The sequence below is a fragment of the Ciconia boyciana genome, chromosome 2, assembly GCF_034638445.1.
Source record: "Ciconia boyciana chromosome 2, ASM3463844v1, whole genome shotgun sequence".
Taxonomy (NCBI): Eukaryota; Metazoa; Chordata; class Aves; order Ciconiiformes; family Ciconiidae; genus Ciconia; species Ciconia boyciana.
This window is the reverse complement of record NC_132935.1, coordinates 44981688-45004045: the sequence shown is the minus strand read 5'-3', so window position 1 is coordinate 45004045 and position 22358 is coordinate 44981688. Positions and strand designations below refer to the sequence as shown.

The following is a 22358-nucleotide window of genomic DNA, read 5'->3' as shown; positions in this document are numbered from 1 at the left end:
ATTACAGTATTGCTAGTCAGCTTAGCCTACCCACCTTGTATTTTTCCTCTAACTGATAACAAAATAATGCTGCATCAAGAGGGAGTTTCAATAGGAAGTGTGACTCACTAGTTGCACACCACCCTTGCGATTCTTACCTCAAAAGTTTCCTTTATTTCTTTTGACCTAGATAGTTGCTCTGTTGAAGGTGAAAACAATCTCAATATTTAGAAACAAAAACCATTAAACAGTTCTTGAGTATATAGCTCAAGTATAGCTGCTGGGCTCTCCAGAAGAAAGTGACGCTCTATGTAAGTACTTCAAAAGTAGTGCTGGCCCCAAGATAGCCTTCCCATGTCATGAATAACATCTCATCTTCCAACCTTCGCAAAAATTCAAAATTTAGCAAGAAGGTGTATTACTCTATTTCTGAAATTCAAGAATAGCATTTATTAAGAAGTTACTGACCTAACTATGAGCAAACTGGTATCTGAATTTCCAAATTAACTGAAAATACTTGCACAGAAACACAGGAATTCAAGCAAGCAGAAACCACCAAAAAAACATTTTATTGCAACAATGTCCCCATCATCAACTGAGATGGCAAAAATTAAGTTTTAATTAATTTTGCGTTTCTACCTTTTTATTTATGTAAATATAAATTCAAGAGTGTAAAATAAATCCACATATAAAACACAGAAGAAACATTCTCTTTCAGTGACTCCAAAAATCCTTACATACTGAAGAATCATGACAAGCCATCCGCTGTCCATTTTTCCAAGTATACAGGCATGAAAGAACAGAAATTTTTCTCCAAAAGCATCCTGTATAAAGTCCTCAGAGTATTTAAGTAATATTTAGTAATCTCATACTCTTGAGCTTATGGATGTAGATTCCAAGAAAAGGAGAGAGAAAAAACATCTCAAACTTCAGATTATTTAAATTCCATCTAAAATAATCCATTTAAAACAAGATTATGATCAATTCTTATAGCTGAAGCATTACAATTACTTTATTAGTATCATTATTTTGGAAAACTATTTCTTATTACTTTTTCCTGCTTTTAAAATAAAGTCAGAATACTTATTTCAAATAGTTTTGTTTACTTATACTGTAAATATATTGCGGAAAGTAACTCCACATGCTGGTACAACAGGCCTTCATGAAGTTCCACTTAAACACTGCTATGATGTACCTTAAAAAAACCCCAGGGACTAAAGCATTAAATGCACCATAAAGAGTCAGTGTCACGGGATTATGTGTTATCTTCCTTCTCAGATGCAACAAAATGCTTATATATTTTGAAGTCAATATTGGACTGTTAGACCACATGAATATTGGCTGGTTATAAATACTTGGACTAGGAACATTTACTGTTTTAGAAAGATGTGATTATTTTGTTTTATTGTTATTACACAAAAAAATGTTACCAATATTATAAAATGTATTGTGCAGAATACTTCAATAGGAATGTTTTTCACTGGGTCCAACAGGCAGATGTTTCCAATGATTGTGGCTTTTAATGCATATCATGCCAAGTTCTTAATAAACAGTGTTTTCCCTCATGGTTATGTTACAACAGAGAATGAAGAAATTAAGATGGTAAAAGCAAACAAAGTTAAATGTGAGAACTGCAAGTAACTTCACAACTAGAAGAGGAAAAATCATAGAAGGATTTAAGTCAGCACTATTGTGGGTCCCTACAGTTGCACTGCTACTCTTAGGTTTCCAAAAGATGCATATGATTTTATAAATATTTTTGTGCTAAGAGCCATGCTCAGAAACAAAATATAGGCTAGCACAAGTCTACCTTCTTGGAGATGCATGTTAAGTATAAAATTCACTTACTAAAGTGCATTTGCTGAACAAATTCTAACTTCTACTATTACAGCTATCCCAATAAGCAATACAAACTAAACTTTGTTGAAATTCTACCTCTACTTAAAAGCAGTAATTATAGATGACTGATATTTAAATTACAATCTTGTATTACCAAACATTTTGACTTAATGCTGTGAGCTGTAGAAATAAACAAAATGTACTGTCCTAAACTTCCCACAAATGAGGAAGTGCCTCTAGTTAAAAATACTGAAAGTGTAGAATGGAGTTAAGTATAAGCAGAGCTGAAGTAAGCATTGCTTTGCTTCTTATTCAATGTTGTTTCTTTAAGGCTCTGAGAGAAGCTGTTACTTTTCTCAAGATCTTTTGGCAAAAGATATAAATGCAAAAGTAGCAGGGTCATCTGACATTTCAGAACTTGTATTTTCGTATTTCATTAAAGCCAGCTCATTCAGTGTCTGTATACATTTATTGCACTTGTGTTGTTGGAATACATCTATACCAACATAGTAATAATGATTGCAACAAAGCCATCGTAAAATAAACTTTAAAAGGGTCTGATTCTGACATTAGAGGATAAGCGTTTGCATGTTTGAAATGTTCCCCTAATAATAATAAATACAGACAAATTGCTCATCAAGTCAGATGCACATGTTTAACAATTATTTAGCATATATAAAATTTCACTCATCCTTTTATCAATACAAATCTGTTAGGGATCAAAAGAGACTTACCATGCAAAATATTGATTAGTGCTGCATAATGGAATATATATTTCTATCAGAGTTAAAACAGCATTTTCAAAATTTAAAGAAAAATAGATTTTTTAAAAGGGATTCTACTGTTGAATGCAAGTCTTCCTTGTAGCAAAGACAAGATAGAAACAAGTTACGATTTATCGCTGTACTTCAGTCTTGATGAAAGACTAATAATAATATGTCCACCTACTCCTTAATAAATGCTACATTTTCAAGAATAAAGGAACAATCAGTAGGCATTATTTCTACTTAAAACAAGTTATTTCTCTCTGTAATAGGTCAAGTATGCTTTTAAAGATTCAGGTAATGGTAGACTCATAATTTTCTCTCTCAGCAGATTTCGAGGAGGCTCTTCTGGCTTCAAGGCCTCACTGTGATCTTTATCCTCCTCCTCTTTGTTATCATCTTCCATTCTTTCATCTTCTTCACTATCTAGAGGCTGAGGAATGAGCTGATTACCAACAAACACATAGGTGTTAATCCTGCGTCTACGACACCTCCTGCGTTTTCGTTTCGGAGGAGCCTTCTGAGCAATACCCTTGGCTTTCATCTCCTCATTTATGAAGTTTCTAAGGGTGCGTCTGATATATATTCGAGCTAGATCCTGGAGATTCCTAACAGCACATGGAGCTAAAATGAAAGAAAAGTAAGTTATACTAAGTAAAATTTCCCTCTAGCAAAACAATTAGCTGCAAGTCAGTAAGACTAATGTTCAAGAACAATTGAAATTTTAGCACATGATACAATATGCAAACAAAACAAGGGTAGATAGAGCCACCTTGACAAACTCCGTAGCACAGCCCAAGAAATTAAGGTCTTTTGACAGATGTGCAAGAGAAGTAGAAAGCATGAACAGATTATTAAAATAAATTCAAGAAAGCATAGAACAAATACTGTCACCTTTTAGTACCTGGCAAGTCTTGGGATCTACTGCTGGCACTGTTTTAAGATCCTGCTGCTGGGAAACAATTTCTACCCCTTTGTCACATTTGTTTAGGTAAATGCCTTTCTTCTGCCTCCCTCTTTACTCACTATGCTTTGCCCTACTTCCTACTGAACCCAACTGATGAGGGAGGGCCACGTCAACTTCACAGGTGACCAACCACGTAGAGTCACCCATACCTTTGCAGGAGGAAAGGAATCAAAATTACTGAAGTCCTGAAGAAAAAAAAAAAAAAAAACCACGAACAAGTAACAAGAGGCCAAAGCCACATATTTTCCAATGACAGACAGGTAGGTGATGACTGAGTATTGCTGGGCTGGTGGATGCCCGCCCTAGATGAGATACAGCTGGCTAATTCCAAGGAAAACAAAAACAAAAAAGCACACCAACCAAAACTGCAGCCTGTTCAACTTTCTTGCTTGTCATTTTTCTTCCTATACAAAGTAGCATAAAACTAATGGGGACTACAGGAAGGAAGAAGTTAGTGAAGAAGTAATTTTGATAATTACACTTCCAATATTGCATGCAGCTTAAAAAGCACTCAATGTATTTCCAACAAAATCTATTGGTTCATACACTGACTTCAGTTGCATGCTAGTCACTCATATTTGAGATAGAAAGTACGTTTATGACTGGCAATACTAATTTCAGCTAATGCCAACAAAAAATAAAAAAAAAAACACCAAGCCCTATTTGTTTAATCTAAAACCAACTCAAAATTCAAGAAAAAAACCCTATCTAACCATCCAAAATACGTTTATAAGATCAGGCTAAACAAGCTATGACTGCAGATTGTATGCCAATCATAGTAAATGCAAGCATAAAGTTGAAGTAATGGACTAGCAGGCATTTGTCCCATATACAGAACTATGTAAGAGAGACTTCATAAAATCAGAAGAAAAAAAAAATTTCTTTCAAAAGAGGATGGAACAAAGTTATGAAACACTGCATCCTGAAAAAGGTATAAAAGCAGTAATCTCTCAGCTTTCTTATCCTGTAAGATAATATAAACCAACTATATTATTTTTTTAGTGCTAGTTATGACTGATTATATTCTATTTGATTTTGAAGACAACAGCATCTAAAAGGTTTAAAGACAAAGTAAACTCCTCACAGTCACATCCCAGATCATAAGGTACAATTGGTAACTAGCAACAATTCATACTACATAAAGGAATTCAAGGCCTAAAGCTCCTGGCATTTCTGTTCAGAAATCCCAGACATGCACGTAGCATAAAGAAAGTGAACTTTTAGAAAGCTTCAGATGTGCTGTATTTTTTTTTTTTTAAATAAATGCTTGATAGGTAGGAAGGATAGTTACGAAGTCCTATAGTGAGACAGTCAGAAAGCTTTCCTATTCAGGTAATATAAAATCTGTTTGAATATGGAACTACTGAGTTGGACACCTAAGGAAGACTTCAAATAACAGAAGTAGCCTTAAGTTCCACTGATATTCATGGATTTAAGCCAAATTGACCAAGAAATACAACTCACTTCTGTTTTGAAACTTGCTTGATGTTTAAAAATTACATTTGAGAGTAACCAAACTTTAAAAATGTAGTAAAATTTAACTGAATCTAAGAAATTTCATCTTTTCTTCTTCATTGCGATTAAATAAAAAAGAAAATTAGACTTCAATAAAATCTATCATTGTGACTTAACAGTGATGTTCTGAGCTCATGATCAGACAGTTTCTAGTATATACAGTATACTGTGGGTCAACACAAGTTTACTTCCCATACTAAGTTAAGCGTGAAGCTATGCAACAATGTTAACATCCTGCTCAAATGTAAAACTTTGTTGGGATGCAAAATATTTACTTTACCAATGCTAATGGTGCTTGACCTTTATTACACAGCTTACAGTCTACCCAAAGACAGAGTTCATCCTTGCTGGCAACATGCCTCACTACTTTGGTGTTGAATGAGCCATCTGAAATCATTTACACATTACATGAGAACCTGAATTCGGTTTACTGCCAATCTGTCTTAGCTTCTCTCCTAAAATAATTAATCAAACTACTCACATTAAGGATTATTTTTTTTTAAGTGAGATGAACATGATGCAATTTTTTGATATTTAATGTCAACTTCTTTCCAGTATCCTAACCAGTAACTAAATTGGTAAAACGATCCTTTTAGCAACACCTCCATAGTTTTCCATGAGATAAAGATTCTACTTTGAGAATGACTGGCTGAGAGATATTTTAACTAAGCCCTATGTAAATATGAGAGTTATAACTGTAGTCTATATATAACATTACATATCTGTCAGAAGGTACTCAAGGGTTGTCCAAAGTATGGCACAGACTCCATGTTTACTTAGTAGTGACATCTGCAACTTCTGGCTAAAGTTTACGGAAGGATAATGTTTACTAGACTACTCTGAACTTTTAAGATAATTTACAGGTGTGTGGATTTAAAACAAACAATGTTACTATAAAGGAGGAATTAGCTAGAATTTTTATTTCTTGAGCTTCAGACCACTACTTTTTACACACCACCCCCCCCACCCCCCGCTTTTTTAAGCTTCATGATAAAACTAGACCAGTCTGAGCAGTGGAAAGAAGCATATCTTGCTGATTTCATTTTACAGTGCAACTTCAAGCCCCTAATGCGTTTTCTTTTAAATAGTGCCAACTTAGTAGCACATTTGCATGTTATTTTCCTCTTCTCACTAAAGAGTAATTTTGAAATTATTATATTAAGCTACTTACAGGAAATATCTTTATTGTACTACAGTTCAGTTCTGAACACTACTGGTCTGCACTATTTTCATTCTGAAAATTCAGGAGTGGTGACAGAGAACACTTGAAAATCCTCCTCTATCTTCTAGGGAATTAGACTGTATAAAATCATACCAAGACCAGAAATTTGACAAGCCACCTCTGTATTTCACTGTTAGTCATGATACAGCCTAGCTATAATGGACTATGTCTAAAGCAAATAACATAGGAAAAAAATAATCTTGTATTAACAAGTCCTAGAAGCTATGCTAAGGCACAGGAAGGTGATTCGAGACAGCCAGCATGGCTTCACGAAGGGCAAGTCTTGCCTGACCAAAACCTAGTAGCCTTCTATGATGGAGTGGCCACATCAGTGGACAAGAGGAGAGCTATGGATGTCATCTATCTGGCCTTCTGTAAAGCCTCTGACATGGCCTCCCCACAACATGCTTTTCTCTAAATTGGAGAAATATTGATTTGATTGACAGACTATTCAGTGGATAAGGAATTGGCTGGATGGTCACATCCACAGAGTAGCAGTCAATGGCTCAATGTCCAGATGGAGATCAGTGATGAGTGGTGTCCCTCAGAGGTGTGTACTGGGACCAGTACTGTTTAGTACCTTCAATGACAGACAGTGGGATCGAGCGCACCCTCAGCAAGTTTGCAGATGACACCAAGCTGAGTGGTGCAGTTGACACACCTGAGGGATGGGATGCCATTCAGAGGGACCTGGACAAGCTTGAGAAGTGGGCCCATGTGAACCTCATGAGGTTCAACAAGGCCAAGTGCAAGGTCCTACACCTGGGTGAGGGCAACCCCTGGTATCAATACAGGCTGGGGGATGAAGAGATTGAGAGCAGCCCTGAGAAGGAGGACTTGTGATACTGGTGGATGAAAAGCTGGACATGAGCCAACAATGTGCACTCACAGCCCAGAAAGCCAACCATATCCTGGGCTGCATCAAAAGAAGCATGGCCAGCAGGTCAAGGGAGGTGATTCTGCTCCTCTGCTCTGGTGAGACCCCACCTGGAGTACTGCGTCCAGCTCTGGAGCCCTCAGCACAGGAAAGACATGGACCTGTTGGAGCGGGTCCAGAGGGCGGCCACAAAAATGATCAAAGGGATGGAACACCCCTCCTGTGAGGAAAGGCTGAGAGTTGGGGTTATTTAGCCTGGAGAGGAGAAGGCTCTGGGGAGACCTTATAGTGGCCTTTCAGTACTTAAAGAGGGCTTATAAGAAAGATGGGGACAGATTTTTTAGTACGGCCTGTAGTGATAGGACAAGTGGTCATGGTTTTAAATTAAAGGAGGGTAGATTCAGACTAGATAAGGAAGAAATTTTTTACGATGAGCGTGGTGAAACACTGGAAACAGGTTGCCCAGACAGGTGGTAGATGCCTCATCCCTGGAAACATTCAAGGTCAGGTTGGATGGGGCTCTGAGCAACCTGATCTAGTTGAAGATGTCCCTGCTCATTGCAGGGGAGTTGGACTAGATGACCTTTAAAGCTCCCTTTCAACCCAAACTATTCTATGATTCTATGATTCCAAGTTAATTTCAGGAAATAACTTCTGAGGTCTCAAAAAGCAAGTGTTAAAGCAACCAAAATGAATTATTTCTACAAAAGAACTGATTACATAAAGGAGAGGATCATCTATACTTTGAACAAAAAAAGTAAACGTAACTGTAGTAAGGAACTATCCTAGGCAAGCTCACACACACTCTCAAAATTAATAGCCAGATCAGTAGTTATAGGCAATGCAATCTGATAGGACACCCTGGACTCCTGAAGGGTTTATACCTGTTTCACAGTTAAAAAAAAATGTGCATGGAGGCAAGAAACATGTGAAAGGGACAGGGGAATTAGTGCCCTTTGGTTGTATGTTAACAGAACGAAACAGGAAAGAAAAGCTGTTATCTTCTAAGGCTCTTTGTTGGGTTTATTTAAGTTCCCACATGTTACTGAAGCTCTGTGTATTACTCTACTCCTAGCCCTGACTACCCTGACAGAAAATTTCAACTCTACACCTTTCTCTGCCACTTTTTTCCCCTTCCCCTTATCATACCATCTTACCATCTTGGCAACAGATGTACTGTCAGAGACTTTCTAAATACTTTTACTAACTTAATTCAAGGCATTGCAGCTAGAAAGCCAATCCCAATGACTACTAAAAAACAGCTAGGCATGACTGTATCAGTTGCAGGCAGACACAAGCACACTCAGCCATTAATATCCTACAGTACCACAGCTGTAGTTTAGACCTGTTCCTTCCATTTCAGGGAGAAGAGAATAAATATTTTTCTCTAGAAGATCATCAGAAAGTTAGCACTCCTAACAGATCTAATATTAGCTTGATATTTTATCTATACCTCCCTAAAACGAGAGAAGCTGAACCTAAAAGGAAAACAAGTCTGGAAAAGTAAGCTGGAAACACTGTATCATTTTAATTCAGGGTATTAATTCTTTAGCAACACAGAACACATGCCAGGAGCACAAAAACACATCAGTGAGCTACTGCTTTGCTAAACTGTATGTTCCTGTTCTATCATATTGTGTCTGTACAGCATAGCCTCCCCACTTCCAGACCACCACCAGCAGGCACTATAACAACCCATCAAGCCAAAGGGAGCAAGCACAAATGACACTTACGCAGTCCCACAGTATCATGTTTGCCATTGTCATTTCTGTTTGGTTGCACTAGAGGAGCAAATGAAACAGCAAGGATATTTTTACTTTCCCACGTGTTCTGTCCCGTTCTCAAGATTTGTGTTAGCTGCATAAAAACAAAACCAAAATAAAAAGGTGGTTACAGTTTTGTCATACTCAATACTATTCAAATTGGTGTTCAAACATACTGCTATTTTGATTTGCTTCAAAATTATTTATAAAGGCTGTTTTATGAATAGAAAGGACTTTCATATTCTTTGAAATATTACTTGGTCACTAGAGTACTAAATAAGGCTCTTTGGCAATGGGAAGAGATGCAGCTGGAAACTTAAGGCCCAAGGTCAGTTTTGCCTTTTCTGATTTTTCCAAAAGATCACAGAACACTTTAGATTGGAAGCAACCTCTGGAGTCCTACCTCCTGCTTGAAGACAACCAACTTCAAAGTTAAATCAGGCAACTCAGAAGCTTTTCCGATTAAGTTAAAAAAGGTCTCGTAGGACTGAGATTTCCCAACCTGACTAGGCAACCTGCTGTAGTGTTCAACCACTCTCATTATGAGAAATTGTTTTCCCTATATGCAGGCAGAATGCCCCCTTGCTGCTATTTGTAACATTCAGTTTGCTGTGCACCTGCAAGGAGAATTGGACTCCTGTCTACTAGGTAAATTCTCCACCTCTTTAGGAAGCCAAGTCAGGAATTAAATGTTCCCTTAGCTGTTTCTTTGCAGGCTAGATTAAGCCACATCTTTCAGATGCTCCTTATACTTTATATGGTCTAGCCCCCTAACCAGTTGTATATAAAGTAGAAATATCCACAGTGTTAATTTTGCTTTCAAATCGTGACTACTTTCAAGTTGGATTCCATCATTTTCAACTGACAGTATCTTAGTCCAATAAATACTGAAAAAAAATATTTAGGGAACTGAATCATGCAGGCTGTATTTAAATCACTTTGGTATTCTGAGAAAGCAGATACATAATGTGATAATTCTTTTTGGAAGATAAAGTAACTAGCATGTTTATCAATAAGCATTTTAGTAATTATCTGTATTTAGGAGAACATCAACTTAAATCACATAATCTGCCTTTCTCAATTTCCCTATTAGTAAAATAGGGAGAACAATACTTACCTTCGTAAAGCTTTTTGAGATCAAAGGATGAAAAGTGATAAAAGTGCCAAGTATTATTAAAATAATACACCTGTCTGAAAAATGTTTAATCTAACATGGAAAAGCAAAAAACTGAAAACTGCTGGAAATAAGTCATTTTTTTTCCTTCAGTTTTTTGACAATGTCAAACAATGACAATGACCCTTACAATGTCCCACTGATCACAGCTATTTCATATTTCTCCGAAATAAGTTCTCTTGGTTTAGAGGGTCGTTTCTTTGAAGTACTGACTGAAAATGTCTGTGTGGCAGCAAGATTTCAAAGCAGTTCTGGGACTGGTATGATACACTGAAAATACTATGAACGGAGTTCTAGTTTCACTGAAGAAACAATTTTGCCACAGACTTTGTTGGAAGCAGGATACTGATGCTCTCCTACAAGTTTAAGGGAAAAAAGTTGAAGACTTCATTCAAAAGACTAATATCTGCTTAACTGCAGCAAAACACTGAATCAAGGTATCATTAGTTGAACATTAACTTAGTCAAATATACATTTAAAAGCATTCCTTAAATTATGTATTTCTCATACTAAAAGATAAAAAGGAGAAAATTGTCACTAAGTCACCTGATCTTCTATAGGCATTACTAAAATGCCTCCAACTTTCAATAAAATTTTCATGTAGTTTTCATGGTCTTTCTGCACTCCAGCTCCACAGTAAATCCGGTCATATTGATGACTGTCGGAGGCTATTTCCAAGCAATTACCAACCACAAAGGCAGGTTCACAGAACTCAAATCTAAGGGGAAGGAAAAAAAAAAAAAAAAAAAAAAGAGGGGACACATTTCAAATTAGGATTTTTAAGAAAAGCCAGTCCCAATAAAGACAGAAAAATATTTTTCATATCTTTGCTTAGGTAATGAATAAAGATTAGCATACATACTTTAAAAGTCTGTATTATGGCAATACTAACTATGGCAATACTAAGTCTGTATTATGGCAATGCAAAAATATTCTGGTTTCTTCTGTCACATCAGGGACCACCAAACAAAAATTCTTAAGCAGTTATGATTATGTTTTATGCAAAACTGAAAAGGCCTCAAAGCATCACCAGACTTCCTAACTGCAAGCAAACAGATTTGTCCAAAAACCTTACAAGCCATACAGTAGAAGTGCCTTTAAAATAGTACATTTATCAACAATGTGCGATATCCAGGCTGTTGAATAAATATTGAAACAGTTCATTTCCTAATAGCCCCGCTCCATTTTTTTAAAAATTAGGCTTTTAAAAGACTCATTTTCCTCTACCTCCCAATTTTCCACCTTGAGCTCAATCCACTTTTCCCCAAAAAAGGAATTTAATGGCAAAGCCTGTCATTTTTTGACCACACAAAGCAAGAAAAAAAGAAAAAAAGATTAACTATCTCAGAAGCATCTGTTCTAATTTTCATCAGCAAATGAAAGTTATACAACTGCTTTTAAGCGGACCTAAGTTTGTAACAGAAGTTGCAAGGACTGTAAGTACTCTTTGTCACTGCATAAAATACCAAAGGAAAGATGTACAGGATAGAGCTTTATTGCCAAAGCTGCATATATTCTCCATTACACTGATATTTTCTGATATTTTTTAAATCTCTGCAGCACCTTAGTGCTCCAGCTGTTAACGTCATAAATGTAATTTACCTTTTTGTAAAAAAATTCCTTCAGCGAATAACTTTGTTTTCCCCAAGCACTTTAAAATTAAGAAGAGGTTACACAGTTGCTCATAGAAAGGATTTATGGTTTTCTTTGAAAAAAATGTTAAGTAAAACCTAACACCTTGTGTTGCATGAAATAGTTCATAAACTTCATCTGGCAGTATTAAGATCCAACGCATCTCAAACTTCATCCAGAAGGAATGAATTTTTCTAAAAACTTTTTCAAATACATGCAGCCATTTTATGAACTTTACAGCTGACTGTCATTGGAAAAGATTTTTTTTTTTTTTACTTGGCTAGCAGTAGCAAATCCCAGTATAACACCTGACAACATTCAAAGCAGTACTTCTTCAGTTACAGCGAAGCTTGGCAGCTTTCACTGCTTAGAGATGCTGTCTAAAAGGCTTGGCTGACTTTCCTATCTACAGCACTGCCATTAACAAATCAGAATTCTATTAAACTGAAGTTTTTGCTTGAAGTATATTCCCCCCCCCCCCCCCCCCCCCAAGATGGGATGCTTGATCTTGAAAAATAATGCAATGTTTCTTTCTTTGACTAGTCACAGACAGACCCTAGAATCCTTTACCAACTACTGCATAGCTCTCGTGCTATATATATATATGTGGCCAACAGCCTGTAATGTTGTTTCCTCATCCAAATCCAGAGGAAAAACTGAAAGCTACAAACAACACTGGCAGATTAAAAAGAAAAAAGGGAGAGGGAGGGGGAGTGGGAGTGGGAACAACTGCCTTGTCGCACACAACTGGGCAGCTAGCCTAGCCTGAACTGTGGTTGAAATAACTTCAGATTAACACAAAGATCTAGAAATACAATAATACATTAAACGCTGGGAAGAAAATGAAATCCAAGGCACTGATCACTTTGCTGAAGAAGCTATCTCATCTCATAAGCACTTGGACTATCATGTGTTTTTCTACATTCAGTGGAGGTCAATCAGGCAGTTCATAGTTTTAATTTCAGGTTGCCTACAGTTTAAGTCAAGCATCACCACACCAATTTAATTTGAAAGTTTGAACAAAATACCTTTGTGGGCTTCAGAAGTACAAGGTAGAGGGCAGGGAGAGAGAGAATATGGTACTTTTCTAAAATGCAGTTTTAAATCTTGAGACAGTCCCTGGTTAGTTTTAGAAAAATGAAGACAGCCTGCCTGCCTAATCTGGCAACTTTCACCACTTCTTCTGATCTTCTCAGAATGCTCCTCTAAAAGCTGGCAAGCTTATTACCAGATACTCCTAAAGTGCTTCCTCTACTAGAAACCACCCTAAAGCTCATGAAGCCACTGGTCACACCCTCTTAAAACAAGCAGGAACACCAAACTCTCCAAGGAAGCAAAAAAACAAGAAACAAAAACCCACAAAACATTCCCCAGACACAAAATACTCTGTACATGAGCTGTGGATGAAAATCCACAGTGGTCTTACAAATATAGTAAAAGCTGAAGAGAATTTCTCATTTAGCTCCACAGCTTGCAACCAGAAGGGCACAAAATGCAAGTGAAGACACAGAAGCAACTTCCTATTACACCCATAAGAATGAGGTGGGTTAAGCGCTAGAGACCAACTCCATCTACAGGCACTTTAAATTGGCTGGACTGTGCTCCACATTATTAGCACAGTTTTGTGGAGACACGAGATTTATGACCAAACAGCTAGTTATTTGTTAATCCATTTACTTCAAAAAATACCTTCTCCCACATAGCTTCAGCTAGTTTCAACCCAATCTGTCAACAGCAGGAGTTTCCTGAAAGACTACTTTCCCTACAGCAAACCTACACACTGTATGGACTAGGGTACATGTAATTCCTGAAGACATCTCTTTAGTTCATGTCAGATGAAAACCAAGGGTGTCTACTCAGCTCACCTGGCCATGCAATGGCTTGCACTGATATGCTAGCTGCCCACTCTAACATAGGCGGTTCAAGAATTGCTGTATGTAGCTTCCTGTTACCCAGAAAGCTAAATAAAAGTAGGTAGAAATTGGAGGAAAAGGTTATAAACTGTCTTTGGTCATGGCAACATGCGAGTTCAAAAACCAACCCTCTTCATTCATGCTTCCCACAGAACCAACTGCTTCATGTGTTATGGTATGAGCAGTGACAAAATACCAGAAATAAAGGCATACAGAGTTCATACAGTAGAGCATTACGGACTTTTCAAACCTAGTTAAATTGTACAACAGTGAACCTTACTCTTCCACACTCCCATGTAAAGTAAACCTCACTAGTGATGCAACAAGACTTTTTCCCCACTCCCTGAATCTTCATCTGATTCCATTTTAACAGAAAGATACACGCGCCTCTGAATCAGAAAGAGCTGATAAATGCATGTACCATTTTCTTGTATTTGTCTAATCCAGTCATTTGTGATGACCTTCCAACAGAGACTAAAGTATGATTTTGAGAATTTGTTCTACTAACTTGCCCAAATAATTTTCAAAATAAGCAAAGTTCAGTTTAACTCAAGTATAAAAGACTCCATCATTTGATCAGGAAATGATCTAAAACTTAAATACAAAGGTTCTGCAAATACAAGGGAGTAAGTGATTTTGAGAATACCTACCAACAGCACCACAAGCTTGTTAGTCCTACAGTATGACAGTAGTATCAACCACATTGTTTTACAATGAAACTTGACCTAATCAAACCCAAATTCTTTTAGTCCTAATTGTCACTATATCCAACAAGCTGATTTTATTCCTATTGCCTTTGGGATATCAAAACATATCAGCTATTCAATTTCCTTCTGTGTAACACTAAGCTATCTTTTATTAGATTAATGACACTGCTGAAAATAAATGGTTTATTGCTTTAACATGCAGTATTGACAATCACATAAGCTACCTATCAAGATGAGGTAATATTTCACTTAAATATTTTTTTTTTTTAGTTACTGAGTTGAAATGGAACTCAGAAATGCCAAGTGTTTTTTACCATTTGTTCACCTCTACCAAATGGCCAGGGTGGCTTTACAGAGCATTATATAGGCCATATGAAAAAATCCCTCTTATTTCATACATCAGATGCCAAAAAAAGGGAAAAAAAATAAAGTGCTGTAACAACCTGGACAAGTTTTAATCACATTAGGTTCTTCAGCTGAATCTCGTATCTTGATTACAAGAGAACCAAGAGCCAAAAGAACAGAAATTAAAAGTTCCCATTGTAGATAACATAGCAACAGAAAATTTCTGTTTAAACAAGCACTTGCCATAGGATAAATTTAAGCACACACAGATCATTTTTAGCAATGGCCCAAGATAATCATGCAGTTTCAAGCACATAAAACATCTGTTGACCTAATTCTGCCCTTCCATCTTTTGCATTTTTGTAATTGTCCCTCAAGGATGGGTGTTTCAAGTTCATCCTCAACACAGCCACAGTACTTTTCTTCCAGCTGACCGTAAAGAAAATTCTGTAGAATTTAAAGTGCATTTCTGCCTTTGCTGCAGCAACTTAAGAAAATTATCAAATAATAGATTTTTATTGCCCATGTTCTTTTAAGTAAGATTCCCCATAGATATCAACACAATTATTACTATTGTAATAAAATGAACATCCTTTTAAAAAAACATTTATAGCAAAGAACTAAGATTAAAGTTTGTTGCTCTTGTATCCATATCCACCAATCTAGTATTTGTGTGATAACAAGATATTAATTAAAAAAAAATAAGAGAGCATAGTACAATAACCTACTCTAATAGCAAAGTATTGTGGGTTTTGGTTTTGTTTGGGTTTTTTGGTTTTGTTTTTTTTTTTTTTTTTTTGGGGGGGGGGGGGGGGTGTTGGTTTTTTTTTTTTTTTTACAACAGGATTCATCTGTTGATCCTACCATAACACCCACTCACAGAACCTACCCTTCAATTACTTCCAGCTCTGAAGATGTACAGGATGCTTCTTAGGCTAAGCTCGTCTATCTGTACAACCTTCATGAATGCAGGATGTTATCCTGATGTCTTTTGAGGATGAAACTAGGTACAAGGAGGCATGAATTGTCTTTTTTTTTTATTCTTTAAAAAGGAACAAGTTCAATAAAATTGGGGAGGAAAATCAAGTAACTTGAAGGAAAGACAACTTTCAACATCCACAGGCATGCATTTGAAGGAAACAGTAAAACATGTTACAAGATGCTTTAAAAAAAAAAAGCAATACTGAGGAACCACGTAAACGACTTATACCTGTCTTTTGCCAAGAAAAAATTAATTAGTTCTTAAAATCAGCATCATTCCAGCTCCATTTTACACCTCTTAACTACTACATTCATACCAGGATATCATCTAACAGTACACTTCTGCCTATCCCTATATTTACCAACCACACTTGTATCTCAGCTGGCTGCTCACAGCCCTTACAGAAAGAAATCCTATTTCAGTATGAATTTAGTATACTGTTTTCCCCATCCACACTCATTTCCTTTAGTCAGTCAACTCAAACCCTCCAAAAAGTGAAATCTCATTCAGTACCATCAAGCTGCTCCAAGCAATTCCCCTCTAATAGGAAATTTATTTAAATTTATTTAAATTTAGGGCACAAAGGACCACTCTTCAACTTTAATGATGTATAAGAAAAGGTTGGCAAGTTGTTAACACTTGCCATTTGAACTACAGTGACGCTACATTGGAACAAAGAATTCAAAAGTATTGCAAGGCAAATTTCATGCATAACTTCATGGAAAAAAAACCAGGTTTTAATACATATTCCAAAACAGAATAGTAAATCCACCATAAGAACTCATGAAATTAGCTTTATATCAAACTTCCCTTAAACCAAATACATTAATAACCAGACACTGAAATGAATCTGCAGAATGTATAGACTCTGAAAACATATGATAAAACACTAAACTATTTTTACTACTGTGACAAGGAAATAACACTCACTTTTGTCCTATACTAATATACTGCTGTTCTAATTCTAATATACTGCTGACCATATTTTCAGCAAAAGGACCCCTCAGGATGGGTGAAGAACGGAGGGGGCAGAAATCAGTTTAAAAAAAAAAAATCAGTTCTGGCAGGCTGGTTTAGAGGTTTCTCACTCTTTTCACCAACAAAAAACTGGCCTACCTTTTAAAAATACAGGTACAGCAGATAAGAAATAAGTGTTTCCTCTGTTTATTTTAAGACACAGACTGAAAAGCTACAAATAATTTAATCTAGGAAGTTCTCGTTCCTTTGTCCATTTGTATTAAAAAGACAATACTCTCAGAGCTTCTCCTATGTCAAACATAAGAACTTCATAAACCAGTAATCTTACTCCAAGTACTCCTAGAACCTGTTTAAACACTAATGCATTCACTGAAAGAAACCTTGAAGCAGCTTTCAGGTCATTTAGTCAATTTTTCAGGTTTTAAACTGACATAAAACTTATCTTCTTTGAAAACCACAGATGAAGGTCAATACTCACATGGCTTTGTGTGATATAACATGCCACAAGAACGTGCAACAGAATAATGAAATACTTTCCAATTTCTATGCCTCATGAGCCTTTCTCATTTTACTCGACTGCAAAAGTGCCTTAGAACTATTATCAGACTTAAAGGTACTACTTATGTATTGCAGGAAAAGGTTTTCCCATTTGTTTCTCAATAAATACTTCCCATGTTATATCCTGTCAGTGATGTCCATTTAAGATTAAATCACTAGCTAAGAAACTTAAAACCTGCGTTAGTTAATATGGGAAAACAATTTTTAAAGAGTGTTAATTTTTTTCCTATTAAGTAGGACAATAGCAGGGCAGCAAGGTGGCAAGTCCTTTCCACCTTTTTTTGTATTTTTTCCTCCATAGTTCATTCCATCTCATTTTTTCAAGCTCTCTGAAGTAGTCTTTGGTTCATGTATAAATGCATATTCATGGATTCCTAGCATGTTTTGTTGAAAAGTTACACACATTTTACCTACTATTAGTATTATTGTTATTTGTGAGACCTTCTACATGTACACTACAAATGTTAGAATAAAAAGAAACAAATAAATATACTAAATCTTTGAAAACGTAATCTACAATAACAATTTTTAAGTCCCTTGTATCCAATTACAAGAATAGTAATTTTAATCAGCATTAGACTAACAGCCGAAGTGATGCTAGTAGAATTTCTATTCAGTAGTTTTGTCTTGAACATTTTTTCAGCTTCCAGACAATGCTGTAGGACAGTGAGAGAGAAACCTGTATTTCTACTTCACTTGTATTTGTCATCTCCATTTTTGAATACAAATGTATTGGTTCTTCTATTATATGACCTTAGCTGTCTTTTTTATAATTTCTGATATTCATCAATTTCATTGAAGTGGACCAAAACACATTACTCAAATTATTTCTGAAGAAAAATTCAAACACCAGTTCTTAAAAATACTTACAACTAACCTCAATATCCCTTCAACACCGGTTTACAAAATTTAAACTTCATTAAATACTATTTCTAAACTTTGGTGGTAAAATGAGGAATTATACTGAAGGAATACTTACTATCAATTCCACAGTGAATTTTAAGAAAAGTGGACAGGGATAGGGAGGCGAGAAAAAATTTCTGTCACCTCAGTTTATCGTCAGGGCCCTAATACATCCATGGATAGACGTCTGGAAAACAACTTGTTTACAGTAACAGAAGAATATTTGCTTGCTTTTTTTACTGAAGCAGCAAAATGGTTTTATAGGTTGAAATTGTCATATTTTATACTGCAGGTTTTTGTAAAGCAACAGATTTTGCAGGAACCATGCACTGAGCATTGTCATCACTTGCTTTAATATAACAAACGTTCTAAATACTATCAAAACTTGTAGCAATGAGATATTTCCAAAGAAAGGCAGTGTCTACCATGTGATTTATTTATTTCTAAAAGATATTTTATGTGTGGTTCTGAGAGGGCAAGAATATGTATTTCTGCAACTATCAAATACTTGAAAAATGCAGGTTTAGTTCCTTCCTAGGTAAGAGCAGATTCAATTTTCATTTTTGGAGCCTTCTGGTTTATGAGGTGTAGGATTAGAAATAGTACTTCTCTTTAATATCTCTAAATGAAAAAGGGATATTCCAAAAGCCTACTTTCCTTTCCTTTTTGTTTAACATAATCTCTGGCATCAAAGAATCCCACTGGAATTCTTGTAGTCCCTATGTTGTTCTGGTTAGACTGAACCTCCACAAGAATTCTTTCACCACTAAAAAAACACCATTTACACTATTTGAATCTAAGACTAAGTTATGAGTAAGATTTAAACTGAGAAAGCCACCAATGAGACAGTTTGCTTTTCCTGCTTAAATTTTTACTGCAATCATTAACCAGCTGCACAAGCAGGCAGGAGTTTTTTCTTTGTATGTATACAAGAAACTTTCCATTTCAAATCTGTTTTAATGAAAAGAAAGTAAGCCTTCAGAGTCCTAGCAGGAGCCATGAATTTCAATGAAGACAAACAAATATTCTGTTGGAAGATTAAGCTTACTATTTTTCAACGCCAACACAATCTACTACAGGACTTCAGGAAGAAGTTTCACCCATAACAGTTATCCCAGAAGTAGTACTAGGGTTCTTGTCACTTACCATTGAAGTGGTTTCTTTTGATCCTGAGAAGGGTTGGTGATTTTCTTTCACAGCAGGGACTTCACCAGCTTACCCAGGTTTGGTTTTTGATAGGGTGCTAGAAGATGGGCAACCTAGCCTTGCCCTGTGGCTCTCTCTCCAAGCTGGATATTCTAGGTCTAGAAGTTGACTGGGAGCAGAAAAGACAACACATTCCCCTTCAATAAACAGGTGAAGCGGGGCCTGGTACTTGCACATATGTGTTTTAGATAGAGCCTTCTTAAGGAATTATTTTTTCCCCTTAATTGGCATGCATAACCTGAAGGTTTTAAGAACAATAGAGAGCCTTACACATATTTCAGACTCAGAAAGAGAACTTTCTTTAGTCTATACCTAAAATCTTTGCACCTCAACCACGATGACACTTTCAGATGGCACTTCTCCTTTGCTTCTACTGGCAAATATATGTTGTCAAGTAAAACCAAGGCAGCATTTTACCTCTCAGAATGAACAACTCCACCTCCATTTAGAGGAAAACTATTTTTATAGATTGGTGGGATATGGATACAGATACAAGTGATTACTGGAATTATTTGTCTTTCTGAAACAGGTACCTGAAAAGCTTTTCCTCCGATGAACAGTTCAAGAAGCCAAAACTGAGAGAAGTCCAGCTACCAGAGGTAGACAACCCTCCCTTTAGGCAGAGAAAGTGTCTCAAATCCTTCTGGACATGCTATTTTTACATTGCTTCCAGTCTTTGGTCAAGCACCTACCCCAACCATAGAAAAGTAAGTTTTTAATTACATTTCAACAACATTCTTATCAGGAATTAAGAAAAAAAGTTATACTATACCACACAACACTGGATCATTTCCCCATAAAAATGGCATCAACGCAATATTCCATCTTGCTTTATCAGGCAAAACCCCACTTAAATCATCATGACCCAGCTCCACACAGAAGTTAGATGCAAAGATAATGGCCTATTGCTCCAAGCAAAGGAACACCACGAAGTTAAAGTGTTTATGTAGGATCTAGGTTGAAGCTCTCCCAGTACCTACCCATAAGGTTAAACCCCTGCTTTTTGTTTCAAAAGGAGATTGCTTAAGATATTCAGACCAGACTAAAGAACATTGTACACTAAAGAAAGAACGCAGGGAAGTGGCAATGCAAAGTTTTACACAATTCCCCATCCACATAACTCAGTTACTGCCAGGAAAACAGATCGTGGTCTCTGTGCTCCTTCTGTCCCTCATGTGCCTTGTTAGAAGCTGCTGGCAAGTGTGACGTATTTTTCCCCATAACATGCATACATCCACCCAGACAATTAGTTTCATTCATACCAGTCTGCCACATAAAATAAGTTTTCAAACAGTAATGACGCCTCCTAGGTATACACCAGTGTTCAACAGTAGACAAACACCGCACATCTTTTTCTCGAGTGATCTTTTGTCCAAATACTTAAGCTGACCAAATCAGTAGTTAAGTTCAGATGCCACAGTCCGCACAGTTTTGGGTAAATATCTTTCACTTATAAATGAAGATGCAGGAAAAAGTTACTGAAACAAGAATCAAAACCAGACTTACTGACCCAGAGCACATTACTTTGAGAGGCAGATTAAAATTCAAGACATGCTGTATACATTTGCCTATATTAAAAAAAAAAATATAGAAGGACCCATCACAGAAAAACCCACACACCATCTTCATTAACTACATTAAAATACAGAGTATTTACAAAGAAAGCAGTTAACCAGAATCAGCTATGCAGACAAGTTAAATACCCTCATAAAACAAAATCTAACCAGCCAATCAGTATCCCATCAGCTGCAGTGCAGCTATTACCAAGTAGTTTTGTGTCAAAAAGCACTTTCACAGAACTATAATTTTTGTTAGGTTGGTGAGGAGAGTGTTTCTGTAGCCATTACTTAGTATTTTACTGTTGTCAGGAAAAGGTGGATTGTTAGACAGCATATGACAAGATATAATATAAAAATTAGTGATAAAGTTTAGATCATATTCACCAACTTGCTGACTTTTTGCCCTTGTTGGAATAACACCATATAACTAAAGATCAATTTAACTGTCATTGTAAATAGCACACAGCATTTATAACGCTGTCCCCAGGGTTGATCTTCGCTGAATTAAGGGAAAATACACCTCTTCTCCTTCAAAAATATTTAGTTTATTTACTACCTATGATCACTTATTTCCTTCAAACTCAATATACATACAACACTGATATTCACTTACGCCAAGTTTAGCAACTTTGGGGTTTTCTTCCAGTTCTTGCACATTTTAAAGTGTAAAACGCAGTGTTCTGATATTCATTTACATAAATATCCTCATCAGATTTTGTTTAAACGATAATAACATTTCCTTGCTACCCCTTGACTCAATTTCTCTTAGTTTCTGTACATAAATGTATCACCAGATTGGAAAGACATTTCAATCAAAACCAGCTTTTTGTATGACTACACACACCTACAGGAATGCAGGCATACAGGTATGCACAGGAATTGATTAGCTGGCAGATACCTCTAACTTAACAGAGCCACTAATGCAGTATTAGTAATGATCACAAGTGATCACATTTCACACACTTTAAGACAGATTATATAAAATGCACCATTAAGTTCTAGACTGAATCTATTTTTATTTGTTCTGGCTTCTGTATGCATTAACCTCAGCTAACAAGTTCTTGTATTAAAATTAAGACAGTAGTAATGAAACATATGTATTGCTTCTTACATCATTTTATTTATTCTAATGGGGGAACATAGTACTAAAATCATCTAGTCAATATCATAAGTACCAAATTGAATTCAGATATAGGTAACACTAGGATGATACTTCAAACTTAACTTTATATTCTAATTAAGAGCCTTCTGTTACTTAGAAGCAGAAGGAGGAAGGTCGGTGGTCAGACCAGAGCTCCAGAAGTCTGGGGTATGGAAAAAAGTGGATTGAGCTCCAGCCAACACATCCAAAAGCATGGCAGTTCATAAGGCACATTACAACAAAGGTAAAGGGATAGAAAGAATTTTCTCTGCTGCCCGCAGGGGAAGAGGAGAGGCATAGGACGTGCAATTCTTAGGCTACTCTTACAATTCAA

At 36.3% G+C, this 22358-nt stretch overlaps 1 protein-coding gene across 10 annotated transcripts in view; it reads right to left on the bottom strand.

The window, feature by feature from the left end:
• Positions 1 to 515: 515 nt before the first annotated feature.
• Positions 516 to 22358, bottom strand: part of PCMTD1 (protein-L-isoaspartate (D-aspartate) O-methyltransferase domain containing 1) — a 47926-nt gene continuing 26083 nt past the window's right edge. For 9 of the 10 annotated variants that reach the window (XM_072852494.1, XM_072852501.1, XM_072852497.1 and 6 more), the window contains 3 exons: positions 10647 to 10818; positions 8897 to 9020; positions 516 to 3206 (listed from right to left, as the gene is read on the bottom strand). In XM_072852494.1, coding sequence (XP_072708595.1) covers positions 2836 to 3206; positions 8897 to 9020; positions 10647 to 10818 — 667 coding nt within the window. In that variant the 3' untranslated portion in view covers positions 516 to 2835. Of the gene's footprint in view, positions 3207 to 8896; positions 9021 to 10646; positions 10819 to 19264; positions 19434 to 22358 lie in introns of all 10 variants that reach the window. The other variant, XM_072852502.1, reaches the window with a different exon arrangement.